The following is a 25687-nucleotide window of genomic DNA, read 5'->3' as shown; positions in this document are numbered from 1 at the left end:
TGTGCTCTGCTGTGATCCTGGGATACTGGTGCCTTTTGTGGCTGGACAAGGCAGAAATGCAGGACTCAGAGGACACCGTTCTGTTGGAGCATCCCATTAAGCTGGCAAACACATGGAAGAGCGGTGCTATGTCAGTGTTTGGGGCAATAGCTGTGTTAGCTGGAGAGGCAATATCCCTTTCCCTTCCTGAGATCCTGACTAAGGGGCTGCGAGCTGTTCCAGCCACATACTGGAACCAAGTGCTTGGCTCACATCTGGATTGAACAAACCAGTCTGGACAGAAGAAGACTAGTCTAAAGTTGGACTATTTGCCCTACTCATGAACTAAATCAATTCACTTTTTGATGGGACTGCTGGTAAGAAGACAAGTTAGTCTCTTTGTTTAAAGCTATTTGCCATTTATATGCTTCTGGGCACTTCCCCTCTCTTCCCTGAAGCACAAATGCTGTTTCCCCCCAGGACATGCTCAGCCTGAGTACAATCTGTGAAGTCTGCTTGAGAAAACCTTCTCTCCTGAGGTTATTCCCAGACCATTTGTGCAAATCTGGGTGCCTAGGTTGGTTCAGATAAGCAAACAAGCTTTGGAGCTCTTCCCCAAATCTGATGGTTTGAATTCTTTTAGCTAGTCCTATTGATGTTCACACTGAGCACAGGCAGCAAACAAACAAACAGGTTCCTGCCAGAGGCAAGGAACGAACACCGGCAAAACAAAGCACTGAGGTGTGATCCTATTCTCATTGAAGTTGATGGCAAAACTCCCACTGGATTCAGCAGCTTAGGCTCAGCCCCAGACTGGGATTGTTACTGGAAGGGTTCCTGGGCCAGGTGGGTTAGTAGGAATCTTTGAAATGAAATCTGGAAACCTTTAGATGTATTCCTGTCGCTACTGTGGGCTTGAGCACATCCTGCTGCAGTCTGAAGAGGATACAGCATGGGCTGTGGGGTCTGTGAGTCAGGCACACACAGGGCAGCTGGAGGAAAAGCAGCTCTCCTGCCTCCTCTATGGGCAACTGGCAAGGGATGAAACGTGCAAAGGAGTTTTCAACTACCTTATGCCCCGGTGTCTTCTTGCACAAAGAAATTCAGGAACAGCCTTGTGCCCATTCCCTACAGTTTGCCAAAGTCTCAACCTGACTCCAGGTGAATGGGAAGGATGGGTGAGTAACTCATTCGTGGCTTGTGATCTCACCTTCTCTCTGCAGGAGAGACACTTTGGGTAGGAAATAACGTGCAGTCATAGGGCCTGCAAGCAGGTTTGAGAGCCATTCCATGGAGAGTGTGAAGGATTGGGAAAGCTCCTGCCCCACATCTCAGCACACTCACTGGCTGTCTCCCTGGCTCCCCGGGCTTACCAGCCCTACCCATAGTGACAAGGCTTTGCCCTGTGTTTGTTCATTTGTTCTGTTCCCCTCATTTTGCTTCCCCTGAAAGAGGCAGTTGTAGCTCTGTTAACACTATTTTTGAAAGCTCTCATGCTGTGTGAGCTCAAATCCTTGCATTAATCTACTGCTGTGTTCATTTCACTGCACTGAAAAGCAGTGAGTTTAAATCCCCTCTAAACACCATTGGTGACACCAGAAGGCCAGTGTTTTGATCCAGCCCCATTAATGGTTACAAGTTTGAATCTAGACAGCAGGGGTCAAGGGCAGGAAAGGATTAGGAATCACAGCCCATGACATTAAGCTAGTGCTTTTGCCAAACTGGGAATACTGGAGCGCCCTGTGTACCAAGTTAGTTTTTGGTTGCTTTTTCTGACATTTGGATTCCCAAGAGTGGGGAACAGTGCATATCTATGTATGACATGATGAACTCACTGGAGTGAGCTTTACTCCTTGGTTTATTGCACAGGCTGACTGATGAACTTGCCTGTGCCAGGTAGTATCACCTCACGGAGTAGATACAGGTTTCACACAAGGCCTTTTCAGATGCAGCAATGACTTTCAAATGAAGCCTAGTTTTTCACGTATCTGCAGGCTTTGGTATGCTGTATGAGATTTAGAAGCTTTCCAGAATCAACCTGTGCTCCCAGGTATGGCTTTTCAGCGTCCGTTGCTTTTCCAAAATGTCACCAGCAGATGGAGGCAACAAGCAGCAGGCCCTGACACGCAAACTTCCATGACATTTGTGAAAATGCAGATAAAGTCTGCATTCAGAGTGCTTTTCTTTTCTTTTTTTTTTTTTTTTAATCTCAGTTTTCATGCTGATGTTTCATTTAACAAATTGGATGGTTGAAAACTGAATTCTAAAACGATAAAATTTTTATTGTCATAATAAACTGCATGTGGCTTTGATCTCAAAGGGAAGAGCAGCACTGTAACTAATGTGCAATGTATGCTGGCCAGGGTGTAGGGAAACTTCCCATCTGTGTGGCAATGGGCACAGCCTGCAGTTTCCAGCCTGCCACACAGACAGAGCTCTGCTCCTGTCCTGCAGCCACAGAGATTTCACTAATGAGAGAAATTTTCTCTGTGAGCCTGCAACCCCACTGCCTTCATCCAGCAGCACTTGGCATCCTCTTTCTCTCTCTTCATCAATTAGGAAAGTTTAACTTTTGTCCTCTGGCTTGCTTGCCTCATTATCAGTTCATTAGCCACTTCCACCTGGGTTTTCAAATAGGAAGGTATTTCCTCATTAGCACGCTCTGCCTTGCGTAAGGATAGAAAATAACAAACCTAAGTGCTACCTTTCAGATCTACTCATATTGTTAAAAAAGCCAATCAGCCCTACACAATTCCATCATTTTATGTCTAGATCATCATTGTGAGATGATTAAATCGTATCTTATCCACTTTTTGGAGTGATCTAAATATTCTTTATCTCTTACCTTTATGGAGTAGCTGTTTACAGTGTTTTACAATTTTAGATTGGTCTTAATCTTACAGTAGGGATAATACTGCTCTGTTTTTACCCTGCTCAGCACAATGGGGCCTCGGCATTCTCTAAGGATTTGTCTATATGGGGTCAGGAGATTAATCTGAACTGATTTAAAGTGCATTAGTTAACTGCATTAAATCCTTGAGCAGAGACACACTGTTTTCTTACTCACATCTTCCGTTCATAATCAAAGCTCTGTATACTCAAAGTGGGAAATTTGGCAGACCTCACTCAGGCTGAATTCTTCACTGAGAGATGTGTTTGGACAGGGACAGGAGTCGTTGGCTCACTGGCTCTTACACTATTCCTTGCAGATAATTATTAATCTCCAGGTTACATAAAAGATAAATTTAAGAGGCTTGTTCAAGACAGCAAATACTATAATTCAGGTATTCCTCCCAGTTCCCAGTAAGCAAGCTGATATTTCTATTTCTAATGTAAGGAAAATCCTATTTCCTCTTTGGAATGTTAATCCTGAAAATGCACTCCACAAAAACAAAGTGGCATTTCACTTAGGTATCATTGAAACATTTTGCCCTGCTGTTACCAACTGAACATGCATATTTAAAATTGTGTGTTAAACTCATTAAAAAATATTAATGTTAAAAGATTTCAGTAGAGTTAAAGTACAATTACAATAAAGTAATCTTGGCATTTTTACTAAATATTTAATGAAATTTATGTATTGTCATAGAATGTTTTCATCTCACAAATCCAGTTTTTCTGACAGGAAGTTACAACATCTGAAAGTTTTTGGCCAGCTCTGTGAAGAGGCAAAAATTTCTACCTCATACAGAAAAATTTTTTGCCTTTCCAAACCATTTGTAAAATTGTTTTTCTTCTATTCTATCTTGAATCTTTACATCTCTGCTCAATATGGATAATTTATTTCTATACTTTTAGTGCAGCCAAAGGGGCAAAAAGAAGGAAAAATGATCCAGTGAAAATGTTACTAGTGATCCAAGAGGAATGTTCTGCCAATCTTGATGACTTATTTGGGAAGGGAGTATTCAAAATGCTAATATTTAATTTCTATATATTGGTGATATTCCAGTGCTCTGGCACATAAATAGTCATGAATCCCATCTCAAGTTATATCCCCATTTACTGCTCTAGAAATTACCTTAGTATTTGGGTGCAGGAGAACAATTCAATTCTGAACTGTTACTTACCCTGTGATAGACAGGTTTAACAACCTGCTTGCCTGGTTTAGTGGTGCAAGATTGCTGCTGGAAAGGTCAAGGGCTGGAAGTTCAGTCATTTGCACTTTTTCAGGTTTTCTGTGTATCAAGTTGGTCAGATGCTGGGTCTGGCACTCTGGAAATGGCTGCACAGGCAAAGGCTGAGGGGACTCCCACTTTGACTGCAGCAGGCAGCTCCTGTCCCTGAATAAAATGCCTGGTGCTTTTCCAGGCAGGAAGGGAGGGCAGATGCTCTTGGAGGGTGCAGCATAAAGCCCAACCAAGCTCTGAGTCTGCTGGCAACAGACCAGTGGTGCTTGCCTCCTGGTGGTCTCACTGCTGTGGGGAATGCTTGTCCAGGCTGAGCTGGAAAAGAGGTCGACACCACCCTTCCTGCTCTCCTTTCCATGACTAGAGTGCCACTGTTCATTCTCTGCTGTCAGAAACAGCGCTCAGGAAAATGTAGGTGGGTAGAAATTGCAGCCTTTCTGATGCAAGAATATTCTCTGTTGATCAGCTCTAAGGGGAAATTTTCCAGGCTTAAGCCATTCATTCATATCTAAACCTGAGAAAATTCATGCTTTACAATAAAACATTAGAGGAATGTATTCCTCTATATTTACCACAATGTTTAGAAATATATCCTTGAAAAATATCAACGAGAACACAGACTTCACAAAACTGCAAACTCTGCTAAGTTCCAGTCTGATAGAGATCACAATAATCAGTGAGTACAAAGCCTCCATGAGCATGGTTAACTGGACAAACAACAAATTTAGTGAGAGCTGTGGGCAAGAAGAGAGTGGGATCAAAGTGCCTTGCCTCCATCCCCATCATACTGCTGCATCCATGTAGAAAAGCCCCATGTACCCACAGAGCAATATGTGAAGCTCAGCAGCCCCTTGGAAAGCCAAGACAATTGCTGGGGATTCAGGCCTGCAAACTTCTTTTTGCTTCCTTTGTGTGAAGGCTTTAGGGACTGATACTGCTTTTATTGATGTCAAAGCTAAGACTCATGCTGTAACAGGAGGAGGTCCAAGGCCTATACTCACAGATATATGAAAGGAAAGGGTTACAGAACTGGAACAGCCTTATTAAGATCAATGCAGGTACTCAAGTCCTATAGAATAATGTCTATTTATAAATAATAAGATGATAGATTCTATATGGCCCTTTGAAATTCTGAGCACATTTTTTGGTAGGGGCTCAAAGAATGGGTTTTGGCTTGATTTTCATTTAATCTTATGATTGCATATTACACTTTCTAGAACTGGTTGCTTCCAGAAGACCTCAGAGACTCCGAGTTATCTGTGACAGGTAAGCTACCTATAACAGCAATGTCAAAATCGCCTCTGGGTTTATTTGTTTCTTTATGCAATCATTTAACTTGAAATGAGCTCTTTTGGCAAGCTCAGGAAGAGCAGGATGTCTCTGTAGTAACAAGCAGATCTAACATCAGTTAAGCAACTGATTTTGAGAGATTGCAGTAAAGGTAGACACACAGTGGGTTTAGTATTCTCAGAGGAGTAGTGATTATTCTGAGATAAGCAGTGATTCAATGACTTCGTGTGCAGCTTTTTGTGGGGCACAGTTCAATTGAGAAGGTTGTACTTTCCCAGGCCCTCTTGCCCAGACTGAGGACAGACTTCGCACTGTCCCAGTTTTCATTTTTGAAAACAGACTGTAGGAATGTTGCTCAACAGCGCTAAGGAAGACATGCTAGGAAAGCATTTTCATGAGACAATGAAATAATCGTGTGATTAGTTAGGAGGGGAAAAATCACATTCTTAGTGGCCAAAAGCTATGACATGAAGTCCATGGTTACACACTCAGCTTGACCAGACACAGCAGCACTGCTGAATCACTCCCTAGTGTGCTAAGGGGAGGGAGTATTTTTTCAAGCACATATACACACACACATATATATACAGAATGTATGTATGTATCAGTGAAAGAAATTTATAATCAAAGTGCCCTAACCTAGCTCAGGGAGTCATTCAAATCAAATCCCCCTAAACTGATTTTGAGGCACACAACAGGTTTTATAGTTATGTAGGAAAAGACAAGACAGGATTTGTCCTCAAGATTGTGTACAGGCAGACGTCAATAATCAAATATCCTTTGGGGACATAACCACATTTTTCATTGCTGCTGCTTATTATCTGTTCAGCTGATTGCTTGGGATCCAGCCCTGCTAGAAGGGAAGTGTCTTGCCCTTCAGAGCAGGATTTCCCAGATGCTGTTCTAAATGGCTGAACAAACATGCTAAAGTTTTCAGCAAAGGAATTTCCAGGTTACTGAAATGCCAGCCATTGTCATGCACAACTTGAGAACACAGAAAGCTCAATATGTCCCAGACCCTGATAATGCAGATCCTGTAACAGAACAAATCCCCTCTCAGCCTGAACAAAGCAATAAGCATATTCCTTGCAACTGTGCTATATTGCACTTCTGCTTTTAGGCCATAATCTTTTGACACACCCCATTACAGGTCATACCAAGGGGCTGGCCTAGCACCTCTGTGGCAGAGCTCTGGGCTGCATGTGGGCCAGCTCCTGCTCTGCCTTAGAGTCCTGGTGCTGCCATGGCCAAATGACTGCCTTGGAATGCTCAGCTCGGGAGAAGGAAAGAGCTGCTTCATACAGACCGCTCAGCCATGACTCTCCATGGACAATTAAGAAATCAAAGGGGAGCTCCCCACAGAGCTTGGCCGCCACCAGGAAGCCTGAGCCATGGTGGGAAGCACTGAACTGTGTTGCTGCCCAGAGTGTGAGCCTGCAGCAGCAGGGACTGAGGGGGCAGAAGCTCTCCAGTAAGACCCTGTCATGCAGCTCTAGCAAGAAGCCTCAGACTGGATGCTTTGGTTCCCTGTCCCATCCCTGCTCCCCAAGGAAGCAGGGGCTTGAACTGTTTTGCTGGAGGTGAAAATCCAGCAATTATCTACCAAAAATTTGTTTCTCAGTGTCTCTTTCTCTCCTTCTATCTTGGTGGTTTTTTCCTCATCTTTTATATTTTACATTTTATCTCCTCAAAACAAAAATGTCAGCATGTCGAATGTCCTGTATAGGGAGGGGGAATGCAGGGGCAGGGGGATCCCAGCCCCTGATGTCACTTGGAGGGGAAGCACCGCTGGGGGCCAAGGGAAGAAGCACAACAGGCCATGCTCTGAAGCTGAAATGTGATCAGAACAAACAAACAAAGTAAAAGCTGTAAAACTAAATGACTATTTTTATTTGTTTCCTTGTTGGTTTGTTTTCACTCTTCCACTTCCTTGTCCCCAGCTGTGTGCTCCTCTAGAGAGGAGCCACTTGGGATTGGTATTTGCTGGGCATGGAGCATATGTGTATTACATCTATTTTAAGCATTCACCCTGAGAAACAGATTCTTCTCTGGGAATCCCCAACACATTTTACAACCAGCTGCACTACTGGTACTGGGGTAGGAGAAGAGGAAATGGTATTTTCTTTAGGTTTATTAGGTTTGACCTCTAGTCTTCTCAGTGGGCCAGTCACATTATTTTCTACATTTGGATTGTCACTGTAAACCAGTACCACCAAACTCTGATATTACAGTTACAACATGTAAAATATAGTCTCCTCAGCATCATTTCCCCTTTCACTTACAACCTTCTTTTTACAAAACAGAAATTTGTTTTCAAAATTTGTCTGTAAACATGAGTTTGAGCTGAAATCCTGGATGCATATACTCCAACATAGTCAAACTCAGATGGAACAGCAAATGTCCTGAAAAGCTATATAGCTGTGGTGGGTTTATCCAGCTTCCCTGTGTCCCTCCACTATCTTCACCTCAAGCAGAGAAGGGCTGGGTCATGTTCTGGTTCCAGCTTTCTGACTCGTCCTCATCTCCTGTGCTATTTTTTCTTCTGTTTTTCTAGGATGAGCAGGGTGCCAGCAGCAGAGAATTTGGCCTCCAGGATGCTCACAGCCTTCCCTCCAGGCCGAATCTCTGCACAAGATGCGCTTCTTCATGGCTTCTTCAGCCCTCTGCCTCCTCAGCTCTATCAGGTTCCTGCTGGTAAGTTAACTCTCAATTTCATCTCACCAAGAAAGAGCTGCTGCACGTGCTATTTATTATGAGTTTCCTCTCTATTTTGAAAGTCTCTGCCATTCACCCAGATGTCTCTCTTTTCTGCTTGCACTCCCTCCCTACTCCTGTATGCTGCAAAGTTTACATCCCATTGCAAATTTGAGAACTTGCTTTTCTGTTTTCTTCCACTTGACCACTGTGTTAATACTAGAAGGGGACCTTGTTGGGCTGCCACCATGGTCCATCTGCAAAGCAGAGGTGTATATGCTTTGACAGGTCATTTCTCCCCCATTCTGTAACTCCAAGGGCCTGGAGATTTCCCCCAGCTCACACTGTGTGTTCAGTGTAACTCACCCGCTGGTCCCTCCTGATGTCCTGAATTCCCATCTGCTCAGCATGGTGTGCTATCCCCAATTCCCTTGGACTGCTCCTCCTGCTCCCTTTTGATGTTGAGACAGCTGTTCCTTGTACCCTGTCACACCAGTTCTCCCTCAGTTTTACCTGCTTTATTTTCCTCTTCCCTTGCTCCCTTCTCTTAAGCACATAGCTGCACACACAGGTCTGTCTCTGCTGTCCTGAGCTGACAATAAATACAGGGTTCTCAAGCTACAGTTCTGCTCCTCACTAGGAAAAGCTCTCTCCTATCGGGCAGCAGGCCAAAGGGACCTTGCATTCCCTGTTGGCTCCTGGGCACCCTCTACACTTGTTAGTTTGGTGGTGTGTTTTAAGATAGGGGCAATTAAGAAAAAGCCTTCATGGACTGTGTTGTCAAGCTATTGGAAAACCAAATTTCTGGCTCCTGCAACACATCCCAAGTGAAGGAACAGCCAGCTAGCATCTCTCCCAGTCCCCCAAACCGCTGCCCTTCAGAAGGTGCTCTGTGTGTGTATGTGCTTGAGTGAGAGACATCTGCATTCCTTTTCTGTTCACCCAGCCACAGAGCACAAATCTACTTTGACACTTTTAGAAAAATGAAAAGATGGAATCTCGCAGGAGCCTGCCTGTGCTGGGGGGGGAGGAGGGGAGCACGCACAGCAGGAGGGAAGTTGACTTTTCTTTATACATATAGGGTTTTTTCCATGCAGAGTTTAAATTATGCCTGATAAAAGGAGTTTCGTGGATGTTTCAGTTCTTTCAAACCCTCCTGGCTTCCTCCCAATTAAATGAGGTTTGTCAAAGCCACAGGGCTCTGCTGCTGCCAGAGAGGCGGACAAGCACTTCCCGCAGTGACATCTCCAATCCCCAAGGGAGAAGATGAAAGTGTCAGTGCTGAGAGAGAGAGACAGAGAGAGAGAGGAAAAAAACAGGTACAGAGACAGACAGTGTGAGAGAAAGGAAGAGAGTGAGGAGAAATAGGAGGAATGAGAAAACGGATTGGCATAATGTGTCAATCTCTCCGATATGCTGCCAGCAAGGGGACAGATTCATTTCACCTGGGTTTAGGCACCATCCCATATTTATTATCCCCCATATTGCAGCAAGAAGTACCTCGTGGATAGGAAACTGCATGGCGTTATCATAGCAACCAATGTGTTGAGAACAGAATCAAAGTGTACAGGGCTGAAACAAGTACAGTACGATCATGCAAGACCATATTCATGAGTGACTCATTAAGCCTGTAAAATTTAGGCAATTCTGAATAATTCCCCATGTAGCCATTCCTATTGCCATAATTGTTTAAGACATTTTCTCTCTTGTGTCACTTTGGCATAATACTATTTTGGAATTTAACTGTATCATTTTAAAACTCTTGTTGCTATGATAACAGTGGAGATTTTAAATATATTCTGTTCGACTTTGTTCTGGAGGATGCTGGCTATTAGCTGCCATCCTCTGAAGGGGAAAGTTAAAGCAGTAGGGCAAGGAATGATCTGGAGATGAAAGGTGAAAGAAGATGGGGTTGATCCCAAGGTGTGTGAGAGAGTAAGAGAGAGACATTAGAAAAAATAAAAGGTTTTCTTAAGAAATTATTCTCTGTTTTTATTAAATAATTGTATCCATAACTGTCCTTTTTGTAAGTTGTTATGACAAGCTGGAAGCTAAAGGATGTTTTTCAAAGGTCAGTTCCTGGGAGAAAATAATTGGAGAAATCACTGTTTTGAAGTCAAGTACCCCTCCAAACAGCATGTTTCTGATTACTAGGGGGAATGTTAATGGTTAGAGGCTGGCTGCTGCCCGTGGGAAGGGGGAAAGGGAGCACAGGGCTCTATACTTCCTGGAGGTCAGCTCCTACAGAGTAGAACAAGTTGCTGTTGCTATGCTCATCTGAGTGCAAAGTGCTAGAAAAAAAGAGTAGCCTGTGCTCTAAGGGAGGAAGAAGATCCTCTGTCCTCTGAGTGGGCTGGCCCACAGATGGGCCTGTCCCACAGCTGCTCACTCCTGTGGCTCTGAGGCTGAGGCTCGGGTTCAAATCTTGCTCATCATCTTGGTGGCCTTAATTCTACATGTGCCACCAGCACCTCTGGATATAAAACCAGAGAGAGGTGCAGGGGTTTCTTCAGCTTCCCTTCAGTGTGGCTAGTAGCCTAAGGGGTGGTAGTGATGACCTTTTGTAAAACCGGAGCATTTGCTGTCCTTTTTCTGGCCAAAGCCAATCCTGAGACAATTATCTTTGTGCAGTGCAGCCCTGCACTGCAGCAGCTCTGATAAAACTTCAGTCTAACCCTTTGCCACCTGCTAAAGCAGAATGTTTTCTGTCCAATTAATCCCTCCTGGAAGAAAGATGAGATCCTTGAATCAAGAAAGCATGAGCTGTGCTCTCAACTCAGTGTCAGTCCTGAAGTGCAAAGGGCCTTCTGAGGAGGTATCTCACTCTGTTGTCAGACAGGTCAGACACAGTAACAGTTGCAGCTTATTATTCTTGTTACAGATTTGGTTTATTTTCCCTCTCTTTTGCCCTCTGATGCTTTAGAGCAGGCTTGCAAGCAGGGAAGGTAAGCAGTGGGATTTGGGGTTATCAACAGTGCACTCCCAAGAAAAGACACTGCAAGAAGGGCTCTGGCCAAACCATCCGGGCACAGGGCCCAGGGCAGCCTGAGCTGGCAGCTCAGATCCTTTCCCCACCAGACCAATATCCAGTCTCAGTAGAGACCTTTCTCCCAGCGTAAGAGATGTTCAACCCCGGCCATATCCTCAGCACAGCAGTTAGTAAATTCCGGTATGTGCTCCATGAGGAGGATTGTGTGTTGCATGGATGTGATCCTGGCTTTGACTAGGAGGTACTTGCTCTTTTTGGGTACAACTGGTCTGTAATTGTTACCTCCCCCAGCAACACAAAATCAGTGCAGCAGGTGATGAAGACACTGTACCATTTCTCCTGAAATAGCCCACTATTCAGCCTTTCAGAGACAAGGAGGAGGAGGGAGGCTTGATGTTGACAGTCATTTTAATGTCTGTTGCATCTAAACTAAGACAAAGCTTACAAGTAAGCAAGTGTGAGCAATGAGGACGTTAAGGCTGCAAGCCACTGCCTACCAAAAATCCCATTACTGTGGGGATTAACCAGCAAATGGTAAATGTTATCACAGGGGACATACAAGAAGAGCTGGCTTTCTTGACCCCTTGTTTGGGTTGGATGGTTTCCTTAGGATCTCCTAAATAGCTAGAAGGTTCATACAGTCACTTGGTTTTTTACCACTCTGCTTTGAGACCTCTGTACACAGCAAATGGATATCCTTCACTGCAAGTCGGATACAGACACCTACAAAGTTCCTACCAGGTATATGAATCTGGCTTATAATGTGTCTTAAAACAGGAATAAATCAAAACTAGCATTGAGCAGGAAATTCAGCTGCCCCTCCTAAGCCAGAAGCATTCTTATCTGTGAGGTGATAAAACAAATCTTCACTTAACTCAGGAAAACCACCCCTCACTTCACCTGGTGTGATCCCCACGCTGGTGGAAGATCTGCTTGCCTTCATACTGACAGGGCATTAAAGTTTTGTTTTCTGTCATTAAGCCACCACCCTAGGAAAGAGCTGTTGCAACATCACAGCAGATGCTTGCCAAGTGCACAGGACTCTGGACATGTTGCCCTGTTTAAGCTCTTCCCTGCATGCTGTCCTGGGGCAGGTATTGTGCTGGGCACTCTTTAGGAGCATGGGGCAAAGGGAAAGATGGGAAAAAAAGGAAAATTTCCTTTGCTCACTCCCCAGCTCCTGCTCTTGCAAAAGCTACTGGCGCAAAGTTTGGCCCATGTGACTTGTGGAAACAAAGTCCTACAGACATGGATCAAATGCTCTGACTCCCATTGATCTCAGGCCAGAGAATCTCTATAAAGGTCTTATTGTTCAGGGAGACAAACCACTCTTGGGGCAAGTGCTGCTAATACCGTTCACGGAGGCAGACACTATTGCATCAGAGGTTAGCAGATGTTTTTCTGTATTTTTTTCTAATTGCAAGTTATTTCTGAGGTTTCTTTAACTTCCATTTTCCCTTTAACACTCCAAAATGCAAATCTGAAAAGATTTAGTTGTCTTGTTGGCTGTGAAAGACATCCAGGCTGGAAGTCTCACGTAGTCATTTCCCATCCTCAGGTGCACTTCTGACTTCACCCAGTTATCAGCAGAAAAGAGTAAATGGGGATGTAGTGATCAGGTTTCTAAGGCACAAAAGTTAAAGCTAAGTTTGAGATTGTGACAGCAAGCAACTATGGGCATAGGAACTCAATTAGCCTGAAAGACAACTATCTCATTATCTTTCCTAAAATGATATAAATACATAAGAATATAAAAATTTAAAATAAACTCTCTATTGACTGTCTAGATGACTGAATTTCACTGCTCAATTTCTTTAAACACCCACTTTAGTATTTATTTATTCTAAGCGTGAAGCGGCTACGATAATTAGACTGTCAGATTTGGTAAGTTAATGAGGAGTCACTGGAGTGGAAGGTTTTGCATTTGTGAGATTGCTGAAGGAGAGAAGCTCTGTGCCTTCGCTCTATCTCTTTTTTCTTTTTCTTTTTTTCCCCTCTGCTGGGTGGGAAGGAGAGAGCTTGGCAGTGCACAGATCCATTTGAATCCTTTTGATTAGCGGGCTGCATTCCTACCACTGTTCTACCAAATACTATTTTGCTGGTTGCTCCAAGAAAAAGAAAAAGAAAAGAGAAAAGAAACTGCAGATGAGATTTCTAGAGAAGGGTGTCTAGATTAAAGAAATAATTTTCCAAGAACAATCAGAAGGAATGCAGCTGTGAGAAATAGGATCCTGAATTAGTTTATACTGTGGCTAATGTCACAGGAGAGCATTAAGAAAGTAGCTCAATGAAGGAAAAGGACCGTTTTGCAGCTTTATCTTTAACCTGATTTTTCCGCAGGACAATCAGTGCTCACGGTTCCAGGAGTGAGACTGCAACCTGAAATCTGTGACCTGTTTGCTTCTTACTGGAAAAGCCATGTCTCAGGAGGTTCAAGCAAGTTTTGGTAGAAATCATGGATGGTTGAATAATTCTTTGGTAAGCATGTAGTTGCCATTGTCAAAGCTGCTGCCGTCACCCTTAGCATGAATTCCTTCGTGTATTGAAGGTAGGAAAAGAGATCTGATACTCAGGGCTGGATGACCACATTCCAGGGTGAGAGCAAAGTGGGAAATCTCACATTCAGAGAGAAGACATCAGCAAGCCAATGGCCCCCAATGGACAATGTTCAGTGGTATCACAGGAGGTTTGGATTTGTTTTGTCCTATTGCCAAGTCTCAGACCAGTGCCCTTTCCTCTGACGCTTCCCCAGTCAAATTATTGCTTCATTTCCCCATTGCTTAAAATGGCCAAATTGCCTTGTTCTCCTTTGTCCTTGCCTACTGAGTTCACATTTCATAGCTTACTTGTTTTGATTTCACACACATTGGAACCTGGGCAGAGCTAAGCAAAATCTCCTTAGCTTGTAATATCCTTGATTTTAATTAATCACTATTTTAGTGCCACACCTCAAAATGATGCTTCAGCATCAATATTTTTCATCTTCTTTTTGTTACAGAAGACCAAAAGCTCACTTAAAATCACTGTTATTGAAAGAAATTACCAGAAAATATCCTTTTATTATATCCTGCCTCTTTGTTTACTTTGTGCATTTGTTAGCAGCATGTGTCCTGTCTGTGTCACCACTGCATCTGTGCTTGCAGGGCAGACCTGGAAACTGGTCTTGAGGCCAAATTACTTTGACTGTCTTATCGTCTGCCAAGCTAAGAGTCAACCTTAGGATAGCAGGACACACCTCAGCTACCCATCTGTCCTTTCAAATGCACGTAGATGGCATGTACCTGCCATAGGATCAGGTCCCAGCACTCAGTGCCTGGTCTCACAGCCTCTCTCTACCCCTTCTGCCCTCATCATGTAGACAACAGCAGGCAGAGAGAGGCCAGCCTTGAATCCGTTTAAGAAAGACCTGACATTGCCAGAGCTGTGACCAGATTGGGTTTTGGAAGCAGCCTGAATGCCTTCCCTACTCACCTGCTCAGCTGAGTGCAGACAGGACGGCTGTTCTCTCTCTGTGATCAGAGAGGAACTAATCCTGCCAGAAAAGCTGGCTGTCAGTTCCATTAAGGCTTCTGGGACAACTCACTTGAGGAGGGCACTCATGCATCAGTGTTCAATGAACTTGGATTTGGCCCATTTTAACTGATTCAGAGAGCATTTCACAAATATATCATTTAAAATAGTGAAACTTGGAACTAGTAGGAGACACTCTTAAGCATTTTTTTTATATTAACCTGGCCTCAAAATGATTGTGTCCCTTTTTTTTTAGCTGCTTACAAAGCATACTAAACAAGCTTAAATGTCAACTCAAGTTTTCTTCTGCAGTTCATTACAGGAAAACATTTTATATGTGATGGTGCTCATATTATTAATTCTCTTTTTAAAAAAGGCATCTGGATTCAGACATGCAAGCCAGGTTATAAATGAAACAGTAATTTTTTTGTCATTTTAATAGGCTACCAATGGAAAGCAGGGGGTTCTGTATGCTTTTTCAAATGTAATGAGAGGTAGATAGGCATCTAAAGCACAACAGCCTCATGCTGGCACATGAGAGAATGGAATTTCCTGGGAACATAATGAAACTGGCCAGCCTTCCTTCATTTGCCAACCTGAGTTAAGTTACAAAAATAGACAAAACCAAAAAACTAAACATACCAGGCTCCATCTTGAATCCATGGGCCCTGAGCAACACAGCAAGGGACAAAACATCATCACAGACTCCTCCTTGTTCTCCTTCTGGTGTCAGGAAAAGATGAGATACTGTCAGTCGTCTATCCCAGGGTGATATATACTCCATGCCAACACTCCACCCATTTTCTACCCAATTCCACCCACCACTTTCCCTCTACCTGCTGAGGAGGAACATATGGATCATTGGAGTCTGCTACTGTTCTCATTCTGTCTCTCAAAATAAATACTCAGATAACTAATGGTGTGCCTCCTACATGTATGTGATACTGTACCAGCTACGTGTAGTTGAATCTACAGGAAGAGAAGAGCCTGTTTTAAACCAACTTTTAACAAGCAGAGTGACTGAAGGCACTAGCCCTGCAGAATATTTGTAATTGGGATTTATTTTTCTTTTTGATTTAGGACTTAGGCCATGGATTTTTACCCTAATAGAATTCCTCTGCAATAGGGGCAGATTGTACACGAAGGACCTTTGAAATAACTCCTTATATTTACAAACTGAGGAAAACATCTTTGAGATTGTAAAACAAAGACACAGTTTGAGGGGTGGGGTGTGTGTTTTTAAAAAATCACCTTTCAGTAGAAGAGAATGAAATTGTGCAGATGTCCTGCCTTTTGTTTTTCAGAAAGCAATGTCAGAAGGATTGATTTGGCAACGAAGACGTAACAGCACAGTCTGGACACTGGACTTGCAGAATATATTCAGCCATGTGTCACTTAATAGAGAGCTCCCTGGACCAGAAGATCGATGTACAAACAGGACAGATGGGGACTGACAATTGAAAGAATGTAGAGGCTTATCCAAGGCTTACAGAGACCTGTCATTCCTGGGGTATGCCTACAATCTCCTTCAACAAAAGAGCTCCTGAGGGAAGGAGGGGATTAGTCAAAAGTTGAGTGAAGTCTCCAGGGAAGATGGTTTCTTGGATAGAGTTGTCAACAAAAGGAATTGTTTAAGACTATTTGTTATAATTTCCTAGAGGGAGCTTCTGCCATTACTAACAGGATTACCAGCATACTGGTTCCACACCAGCAGAGCATTAGACATGTGCATTGCAGACTGGTTGCTTAGAGCTGAATTCAGGGGTCTTATACAGCATCCCAAATGTGTGCAGGTGTTGATGAGCAGAGGGGAGATGGCAGAGAATTAAGATGCAGCCAAATGCAGTCCATTTTTGGTCCAGCTGTTGCAGAGAGTCCTGGCTCATTAATGAGTTTCCACAGTGTTTTAATCTCCTTGATCTCAAGGCTGCTGACAGACTATGAGAAGACAAGCTAATCTGAGGTGAGTGCTGATGGGGATACATGGGGAAATCAGAGACCTCTTTCCCAACTGCAGTTACTGTGAAATTTCTCATAGAATTCTTCCTGGAAGAATTGGGAAAGCAAGTAATTTACTATGTTCAAGTACTAATCTGCTTGGTTTCAGTTATCTCAGATACTTTTTCTTAGCTCTGGGACATAGAAACCAGTAGCCTTGGTGTAACCTCACAGCACATCTGGGAAAAAAGGAAGACAAAGAGAAATCATTGAAGTGCAGACATACAAACCTTCTTGAATATTTTTATTCATCTGAGTAGCGTCACTGGCATGACTGGGAGAACTTCTCTGAGCAAGAATTATGCAGACCATTGAGGCACTGGAACAAAACCAGTCAAGGAGCTATGGGTGGCAGCCATAGAAACAGCTGAAAGGTGGGCTTTTAGTGTAAGAGAGCTGCATCTCCAGCCCCATTCCAGTCCATCGTTTACCAAACACGTTCTGCTTCCTGCCCAGTGAGCAGATCTGGGCAGGAAGCAGAACAACTGTTTATGGTCCCCTTTGCCCTTGCTACAGACATAATTTCAGGAATGTATGGATTAGCTGCATTGAAGGGGACATGACTATCTGCAGGCACTGCTCAGTTAAGAGGACAAGATAATCCTTATGTTATGTTCCTTAAAATTCTCTGCCTTGATGAAAAGACAAGCTATGTCCCAAGTCTTTCTACCTCTGGATTGCATGGACCCAGAACTCCCAAACATCAGCCACTCTCAGTGACCTGACCTCCCTTTGCAATACTGAACAGAGCAGCTGTAAATGATGCCCAAGTTGGGATAGGGGTGTTCTGCATTCCTTTTGCATTCTCGGAGATGTCTGGACTAAGAAGTGAAGAAGCAGGATCTCCCTTGCCTGCAGTGGGATGGTTGTGGCTGAATGTCTGCTCGTAATTGAGAGCAACTAAATGCTCAAGATATGTTAAATGAAAGGATTTGTTATGCATGGTCAGTGAGGGATCTAATGATGAGAACTGAGTCACTTTTCCTCATGGTCTATCCAGAGCATCAATTGTAAATTTCTTCTGCCCTGGAGCAGTGGGACAGAATGGCTTTGCTGTTTTACATAGTTGCTACCCCATAATGGCCATGCCATTGCTAAATTTAGCCATATGCTAAATTGCCAAAGAGTCAAATGATACCTTTTAATTCTGTATCTAGAGGGGCAGAAAGCCAGGAAGACCCTGGATATGCTGCAACCCAGCAGTCTTCTGTTCATGAGCTCAACAGTGTAGGCCCAATGCCTAAAACATGCCAGATCAGAGAGAAACAGATTCCGAACCACTCCTCTCCTCAACTAATGGGAACACTATTTACATCAGGAGTACTGATCTCAGTAGATTTTCCATACCCTGGCCTGCACAATCTCAGGGGCAACAGCTCTCAGGGAAAATGGTTGTAGTGTTGTAATGAGTCAGAAAGAGTAGGTAACAAGAAACGCATCTGAATTCATGTACCAAGTTAGTGCCACCCAAAAAGGCAGTTCTGCTTCCCCCATTCCCCTCCCTGCTTCAAGCTTTACAGTCTTTCTCTTTTTCTCCTGGCACCTTTGTAAGCCCTTGAAGAACTGATTTAGTTCACTAAACAGATGGAAAACGATGAACTCTTTTTGCTGAGTTAGTTTTTCTTTGTTTTGTGAGCTGAATCAGATTATGCAAGGAGAAAAGTACCTGACTTCATTCATGGATTAGTGTGGAGTAGGAAAGGAGGAGGTGGAAAAATCCATAAAGCTCATATTCTCTTATCTCCAACCTGCTCACATCTAGTTCCTGTGGGGTGATCATCCCCTGTCACATTTGAATGTCTAATGTTTTGAGATAATAATTGAATGGGTTCTGGCAAGTAAGTGCTCAATACTGCTGTCATTTATGTGGGCCCATCTCAAATCCATGTGTTTGCTGTTGAACACCTCACAAAAAATCCCAGACATTGGCAGAGAGGTGTAGGACCGACCTTTCCTTTTTTTTCCCCAGAAAATACTTTCTTTTGGCAGGAGTAGGATGCTTTGGTAAAGCAAGTGAGAGTTTATAAAGTGCATGTAAATAGAGATCATTGTGCTTAAGGGTCATCAAACTGTTTCTTCTCACCACCTAGTAAAAAACCAAAAACAAATCTGAGGTTTTTGAGAAATCCTTTAACATCCTCCTTTATGTAAAGAGAATTTAACATCAGACTTAAATATTTGCTTTAAAAACATCTTAAAGTAAATGAAATAACTTCTTTCCCAGGCCAGGATTCTGTTTTGTTTCGGCCTGGAGCAAGTTTGTTGGCCGAATTATATATGCCCAAGGAAAGATCCAAGGGCTTTAAAACTTGCAAACCCCTGTCTGTAATGGTGCAAGTGGGCAATGCTCTTTAAAGTGTGTGTGGGGGAGGAAAGTGCCAGGAAAATCCCCCTCACAAGCCAGAACTGCATTTGGGGAGCCCAGATGAAAGCTCTGATGCAGGTCATGTGACAGGTGTCACTTCAGTAATGATATTGGGGCAGAGATAAAAGTCTTTGCCGGCTGGTCATGTGACATCGCTTCATTACTGGCACAGCAGGTGGTCGGAGAGACTCAATGCCTTTTTTTATTATTTTTTAATTTTTTTTATTCTGTGATAATGAGAAAATGTTTAAACTTCCATCCCTGTGTTTAAACACTTCTTCATGCTGACAGCAGCAGGAGATCCCTTGATCAGCTGTCAGATGGGAAAGTGCAATTTTTCTGGAAAGTAAACAGCGTGTTTGCCAGTTGGAAATCATTTTCTGTTTGTTGGGACTGCTAGTCGTGGTGTGATGGAGCCATGTCACAGCATCTGACAACTCGGGAGTGGGGAATAGAAAACAGGCTGAGAAATGGGGGTTAGACTCTGCCTCTGATAACAGGAGCTTGAGATTTTTGACACTTCGTTGTTGTTATTGTGTGGAAAAAACCCACAACTTACGGGTTGCCATGAAACTTTTAAAGCAGCAGCTCAGTGTCAGCGTAGATGTGTGGGATCTCCTAAAAGAAGCTCCTGCATTTTAATAGAAACTTTCCTGGGAGAAAAGCAAAAAGGACACAAAGGAACTGAGTAGGTGTGGAGATGCGTGGGGTTGAAGGTGGTCAGATCTCATTCCTGGCTTGCAAGAAGAAACAAAAAAGCGCCTTCTTGTTAGAAACTTTACATGGTTCTGATGTTACACAGGCTTGGGTAACCCACTGGGAGTTTCAGGTAAGAAAAGGAAGGCAAATGTGGTCACAGGGTCATGCCAGAGAGCTCAACCCCACCCTGAGCCTAGCTGAAATCAGAGGTGTTACAGTCTCCTTTGGAAGTACCCTGGAACCCAACGAAGTTAAGTTTAAATGCTAACTACATTTTAAAAAAAATTTCCTGTTAGGCATATACCTTCTCAAAGTCAATTCCTGTCGAGAAAAAGGAGATACAGATATTATACACATAATTCTAATTAAAATTAGGGTTTGAATGTGCATATGCAGAGCCATACACAACATTTTTCCTAGGCAGACACAGACAACACCTTATACGCAGAATCAACAAATCAACCTGGTTTCAACACTGGGAAAGTTAATTACTCAGAGCACGGCTCGAATCACATCAAAAATATGCTCAGCAGTTATGTTACATGAAATCCTTGGTAGCCTCCCAACAAATGCTTTCCTCTGCTGGCTGCACTGCAGCATTCTGCCTCTTCCTAAAGATCCCCAATAAAAGATTCCTGCCTGTTACATTTCATGAAGTCCTGCCTCCTTAAATGTGAAACTTCGAGGCCGGTAGCTCACCCGCACCCCAAAAGCCCTGGAGCCGGTGAGTTGGCTTCAGTGCCCGGCCCGGCTGCAGCTCTGCTGAGGCCGGTGGGGCTGGGGGCGGCTGCCTGGCTGCAATCAGGGGCTGGGCCCGACCAGCAGCAAAAACCATCCCAAGCGAAAAGATCAGATCAGAATCTGGCCCGTTGTTAGCAGTCATTAAAAAACATTGCACTTTTAATAGGAGCTTATTCAATTAGCAGACTAACAGGCTCCATCAGATAAGCTGGGGATTTCCCTGGGAATCTGAGTCACATACGCTGAAGCTGCTCTGTGCTGTATGGTTAACCCTCTCCATGCAGAAACAGCATGAAGAGGCCAAATCCCAGGAATGGGCTTATTTTTGGGTTTTTAAGGGAGAAGAAGAAGCCCTCCGCTGTGCCTTGAAGCCCCCGGAGGTGCCAGTGCCGAGTGAGTCACACATGCTGGAAGGACCCAGGAGGATCATGGCACCGAACTCACTGCTGCAGACAGGAGACTCGCCTGATCTCCGATAAACACGCTGACATTTGGCAGCCTGACAGCTTCACAGTCCCAAAAGAGGCTTCCTAATTAGAGCCTGGGTGAGAAATAATCCACAACTTGAAGTTTGTCTCTAGCTTCCTTGCTGTACTTTTTTTCTCCTCCCTTTTTGTGCCTTTTTTCCCTTTTCAGTGTTTTCTCTCACACATTCTCAATACACCCCCTCCCCGCAGGCGGAAGCTGTTTGAAACACCAAGCAGGATAAAGGGTCACTTTTGCCTGTCCTCTTAGCTCAGAACAGCTCCCAGCAAAAGCACCCCTCTTACATTCCAGCGTTGCCCTTGAAGGAGATGGGGAGATAAGGCAGGGGAAAGGACAGTACATGGTGAAGTTTATAATGAGGCAAAGTGAAACCGGTCTGGAAGAAAACCAAGCCAGTCACATTCATTCCTAGTCAAACAAGTAGGGCAAAACCAGTGCTCCTGGCAGCAGGAAAATAGGGACTCTGGGGCTCTGGGTCTGGATCCAACCCTGAACTTTGCTTTCCTCTTCAGCCCCAAACAGCAAGTCACGGCATCCTGAGCCTTTCAGCTGGAGCCAGGATCTGAATTTAGCATTGCCTTCAAAATGTACAGTACCACGATGCTGCTGTATCATAGTAAGACATTCAACCAGCTGGTCATACGATGAAATAAATACTTTTAGAGATACGTACTGCTGCACAGCCTGACCTTTTAAAGGTAAATCATATGCTACTCATTTACCCCATCACATGTATGTTCTCTGAATAGTTCCAGAACAGTTCTTCAAATACAATGACATATGAAATTGAGATTATATCAATATTGGCTAAGACAAGTATGACTCTTTTACCGTATTTATCTCCTAGAGGATTATTTGCTGATAGTGGGATTGACGGTTCTCTTTTTAATATTCCAGTCTTTTCCAGGGTAGTGAGACAAGGTAGCAAGGCTCTTAAAATACAAGTAATTGTATACACTGCAACAGCTTGGATACAGATACAAACATCAGAATTCACTTTTTATAAGAGGGTTACTCTCCCACACTGTCCTACTCAGTGAATACCATTTTCCCTGGATAGCCACCAGAAACAGGCAGAAACTTGGGATTCTCCATTCTTGGCCATACATTACATCAGACAGCTCTGTATGTTACCAGTCAGCAGGATTCAAGATGATGACATGGGAAAAATACCTACAGATAGTTGACCATTAGCTCTCTCCAAAGCAAAGAGATTTCATTCAAATATGCAGTTGAAGCTGTTTCCAGGACAAACATATTCAATGCTGAGATACACTGCAAGATCTCCATCTAACATCACTAGAGTTCAAAATGAGTCCTACCCAGAGAACTGTGGGTCCTTGGGGAGTACCTTTCCTTGAAGTTTGACTTTGGGGGCTTGATTATGATTGCTGATGTCCAAGTGCTTCATGTGTTGCAGATGTCTATGTATGGTGCAGCTGTGAGAAAAGAACTGTGGTCCCACACCTCTGTACTAGGGAGAACCACTCTGCACTAGGACCAAAAAAGGACCATATCATCATCCTCACCTGTAACGTCTGTACTGCTGCAATACTGAGGCTGAGAAAATTGCTTATCAAAATGGTATTTCCAATAAACAGATGTTTGTGAAGTAAGCAGAAATACCTCCTGAGGATCTAATATTACTAAATTGTGTGAATAGATTGAAGCTGTGTGTTTTCTACCATGCCTCACTATAAACTGAAGGATGGATTAGTACACACTATTTATAGATCCCAGCCCACCCACTTGCTTGGAACACGCCTGGAGCTATGGGAGATGTAGCTGCATTCACAGCCAAACATCATCTCCAGGGTCCATATAGCATCATGGCAAAGTTCTGCCTTTCAGCATAGTAGAAACCATGGAAAACATTAGATGTTGTACTAGACCTAAAATATCTGGCTCCGTTCCTGCCCTGATATTTTTTGCATGACAATTGTGTATAGACATGAAGAAGGAAGAGAGCATAGAAAAGGGGAAAGTTCTCTGTGAGGACTGAGTGGGGAGATGAGGCAGAGCTGTCCCTGAGTGACTTTTTCCTTGGGTACCTGTATTTCCTTGTGGCTGCAAAGCAGGCACAGAGGCCAAAAGAGCAGCACTGTACACACACATGCCTGTTTGATATGAACCATTTTAAAATTCAGGAGAATCAGGTGCCAAGAGCAGGTATAGTAGCACAGGAGAAAAGAAAAACCGTGATTCTTTCCAATTAAATTTCATATTTCCTGGGTTTAGAATTCCAGTCATTTAAATCTATTTTAGACTAAGTCTTAGAAATAGAAGTTGGCAGCCTGGAGGAATTTTTTTTTATTATTATTTTATTTTAAGAGATTAACTCAAGTTGATAGATTCAGAGCATTTTTAAAGTTTGTTGGTTTCAGATGTTTAAAAAGAAATTTAAAATAAACAAACAAATTCCAGTAGAAAATTTGGCAAGGGCTGAATCCTTTGGGCAAAATTTTCCCAGGAGAAACATAGATCTCTGATAAGCAACAGAGGAGATGCTGTATTTCACAGCTGCAATGCAGATCTGAGGCCTCTCCAGAGACTCCCACATGCTAAACAGGGATTTCTTTAGTTTAAATGCCAGATCCACTTTGGTCCCAGTGAAACTACAGAGGGGCACTATCTAGAAAAATGGGGCATATTTAATCCACTTTATCATTAATGCAAAGAATAGTCTCAATATTTGTGAAAATCAAAACCATGTGTTATGAAAGGTCCTTCATATCTTGAGTGGATTAAGCTCTACTTGCCAGCCTTGGCTGGACACCTGGCCCATAGTTTGTCTGTTTGCAATGTCTCTATGACAGGCCTCTGTAATGGAGCAAGCGGGAGCTAGACTGCTGGCCTGACTGGGCACTTCCCTGAAGGATGTGCTGGAAAATTTACTTTGGTGACTAAGGCTGGAAGTGCCACAGGTGCCAGAGGAAAATAACAGCTCTTAAGTGCAGTCTCACTTTGGCTTCACCCTTCTCATCAGTAATGGTAGTTGCATTTTCTTTGCAGAATTTTCTCTGCTAATTAAATCTGGGCCGTTTGACATTTTGACTGGACTTAAAACAAAATGACTGAAAAAATTTATGTCTCTGAACAGGGCTCTTGGGTTTGTCACCATGTGACAGTACTGCCAAGGTCAACTATCCCATGACGATGTCTGAGAGCAATTCTTGTGAGCTAAACATGATGCTGTTGAACAGGTCACTATGCTGATGCTGGTGAGCTGAGGGCTGAGTTGCAGGACCTGCGTCCTGCAGTTGGTGAAAAGCCCCAGGATAAACCATGCCATGCTTCAATGGGTAAATGCTGAAGGCTTCTCACCTGATTAGATGTCTGTTTTATACAAAACCCTCTCAGAAGCCATTCAGTTGGACACAGACCTGGAAGATTCAATGACGTTGAAAGAAGACAGTCTGCGAGAGACCTGGGAGCAGGGATGCTGACCACCCATTGCAGATCCTGTGCAAAAAGAGATGAAAGACAATTGGAGATAGCTGTGAGCCCCAAGCTTGGGACCATGTTTGAGGCTCCTGCAAGCAGAATGATGAGGCTGTCTTGGGGGCTCAGTGAGGAGGCAGGCTTAGAATGTCTTTGAAGGTGGCAGAGAGAAACCCAGGAAAGCAGCTGCCCCGCTGGCAGAGGAGGAACCTTTATCATTCGGACATGGCCAGCGAAGGCAGACAGGTTGCTAGCCATCACCATGTCTTCAGGGAGCTGCCTGTATGTGCCCAGGCTGCATCACAGTCTCTGCCAGGGTAGGTTTGCTCAACTTAATACACATGAGGAAAAAATGGCAGGCCTGGAGGGAAGCAGTGTGTGAGCAGAGAGGGTTGGACACTTCACATCAGACAGGGCCTGAGGCAACTGCAGAGAGATGACCCTGAAGGGGCTGCCCCTGGGGCAGTGGCCTGGGGGGAAACAGCCCCTGAAGCTGACCCCATCTTTTTCTGCCCTTTCATAGCAGGCACTGCTATGCCAAGTGCCCGTTGGTGTGCACAAGTGAGGGAGGAAGAACATAGCCTCATCTTACCGATTTCCACCCACCTCCCCTGTGGCTCCAGATAAAGTTTTGGAGGGAAGTGGAGCAGAGAAACCTCCCCAGTCACGAGTGTCTCTGGGCAATGCTCACTTTTGCAAGGGATGCAGAACTTCTGCAAAGATGCACATCTTTCAGAAGGAAAAGCCATATCATCCCCTTCAGTTGAACATTCTGCTTCCTTCAGACAGATCATCCGGCTGACACTGAAAGGCAGCCTAGGGCAGCTTTTTGAACCCACCCAGCAGGATCACCACATTTACCAAGCCTCCAAAGCGCTGTCAAGGGTCTGAAGATATCTTCCATTGCTAGTATCATTACTCTAATGAGATGAGGAGCAAGCTGTTTCTTCTAAACAATGGTGCTATCTCATTCTAACCCATTTAGATTATAATCTACTCTTCCAGATATTAATATTTTCATATTAATGTAGATCCTTTTATCTCTGTAGCTTAGCACTGGGTTCTGATTTATTAAGTAGCTGGCTCCCTCTGGACTAGAGGAGCAAGATGCTGCATTGTGATGAGCTTAATAACTCACTGCTCCCTATTAGTAAATCACAGACTAGCGCTTCAAATTTGCGAAGAGAATTGGGTTGACTTTCCCTCAGTCCTGGAAGCATCTTAGTCCTGTGGTGCAAAACTACCTACTAACAATCTTTCTTAAATGAGCCAAGTGCTCCATATGGGTTCAGCCCACTCGACTGAACTTTTAACAGCAAATTGGGGAGCGAGGGCAAGAGCAGAGTTCACAGATTTCACTGACTTTTC

At 43.7% G+C, this 25687-nt stretch overlaps 1 protein-coding gene across 7 annotated transcripts in view; it reads left to right on the top strand.

The window, feature by feature from the left end:
- Positions 1-22612, top strand: part of CDK15 (cyclin dependent kinase 15) — a 44026-nt gene extending 21414 nt beyond the window's left edge. For 5 of the 7 annotated variants that reach the window (XM_042041447.1, XM_042041443.1, XM_042041442.1 and 2 more), the window contains 4 exons: positions 5324-5372; positions 7951-8090; positions 13420-13557; positions 15894-22612. In XM_042041447.1, coding sequence (XP_041897381.1) covers positions 5324-5372; positions 7951-8090; positions 13420-13529 — 299 coding nt within the window. In that variant the 3' untranslated portion in view covers positions 13530-13557; positions 15894-22612. Of the gene's footprint in view, positions 1-5323; positions 5373-6546; positions 7177-7950; positions 8091-13419; positions 13558-15893 lie in introns of those variants that run through there. The other 2 variants (XR_006018262.1, XM_042041446.1) reach the window with 2 other exon arrangements.
- Positions 22613-25687: the final 3075 nt, after the last annotated feature.

The sequence above is a fragment of the Corvus kubaryi genome, unplaced genomic scaffold, assembly GCF_017639235.1.
Source record: "Corvus kubaryi isolate FWS band 111438036 unplaced genomic scaffold, C.kubaryi_AGA036_p1.0 37396, whole genome shotgun sequence".
NCBI classification, from domain to species: domain Eukaryota; kingdom Metazoa; phylum Chordata; class Aves; order Passeriformes; family Corvidae; genus Corvus; species Corvus kubaryi.
This window is presented reverse-complemented; position numbering and strand designations above follow the sequence as displayed.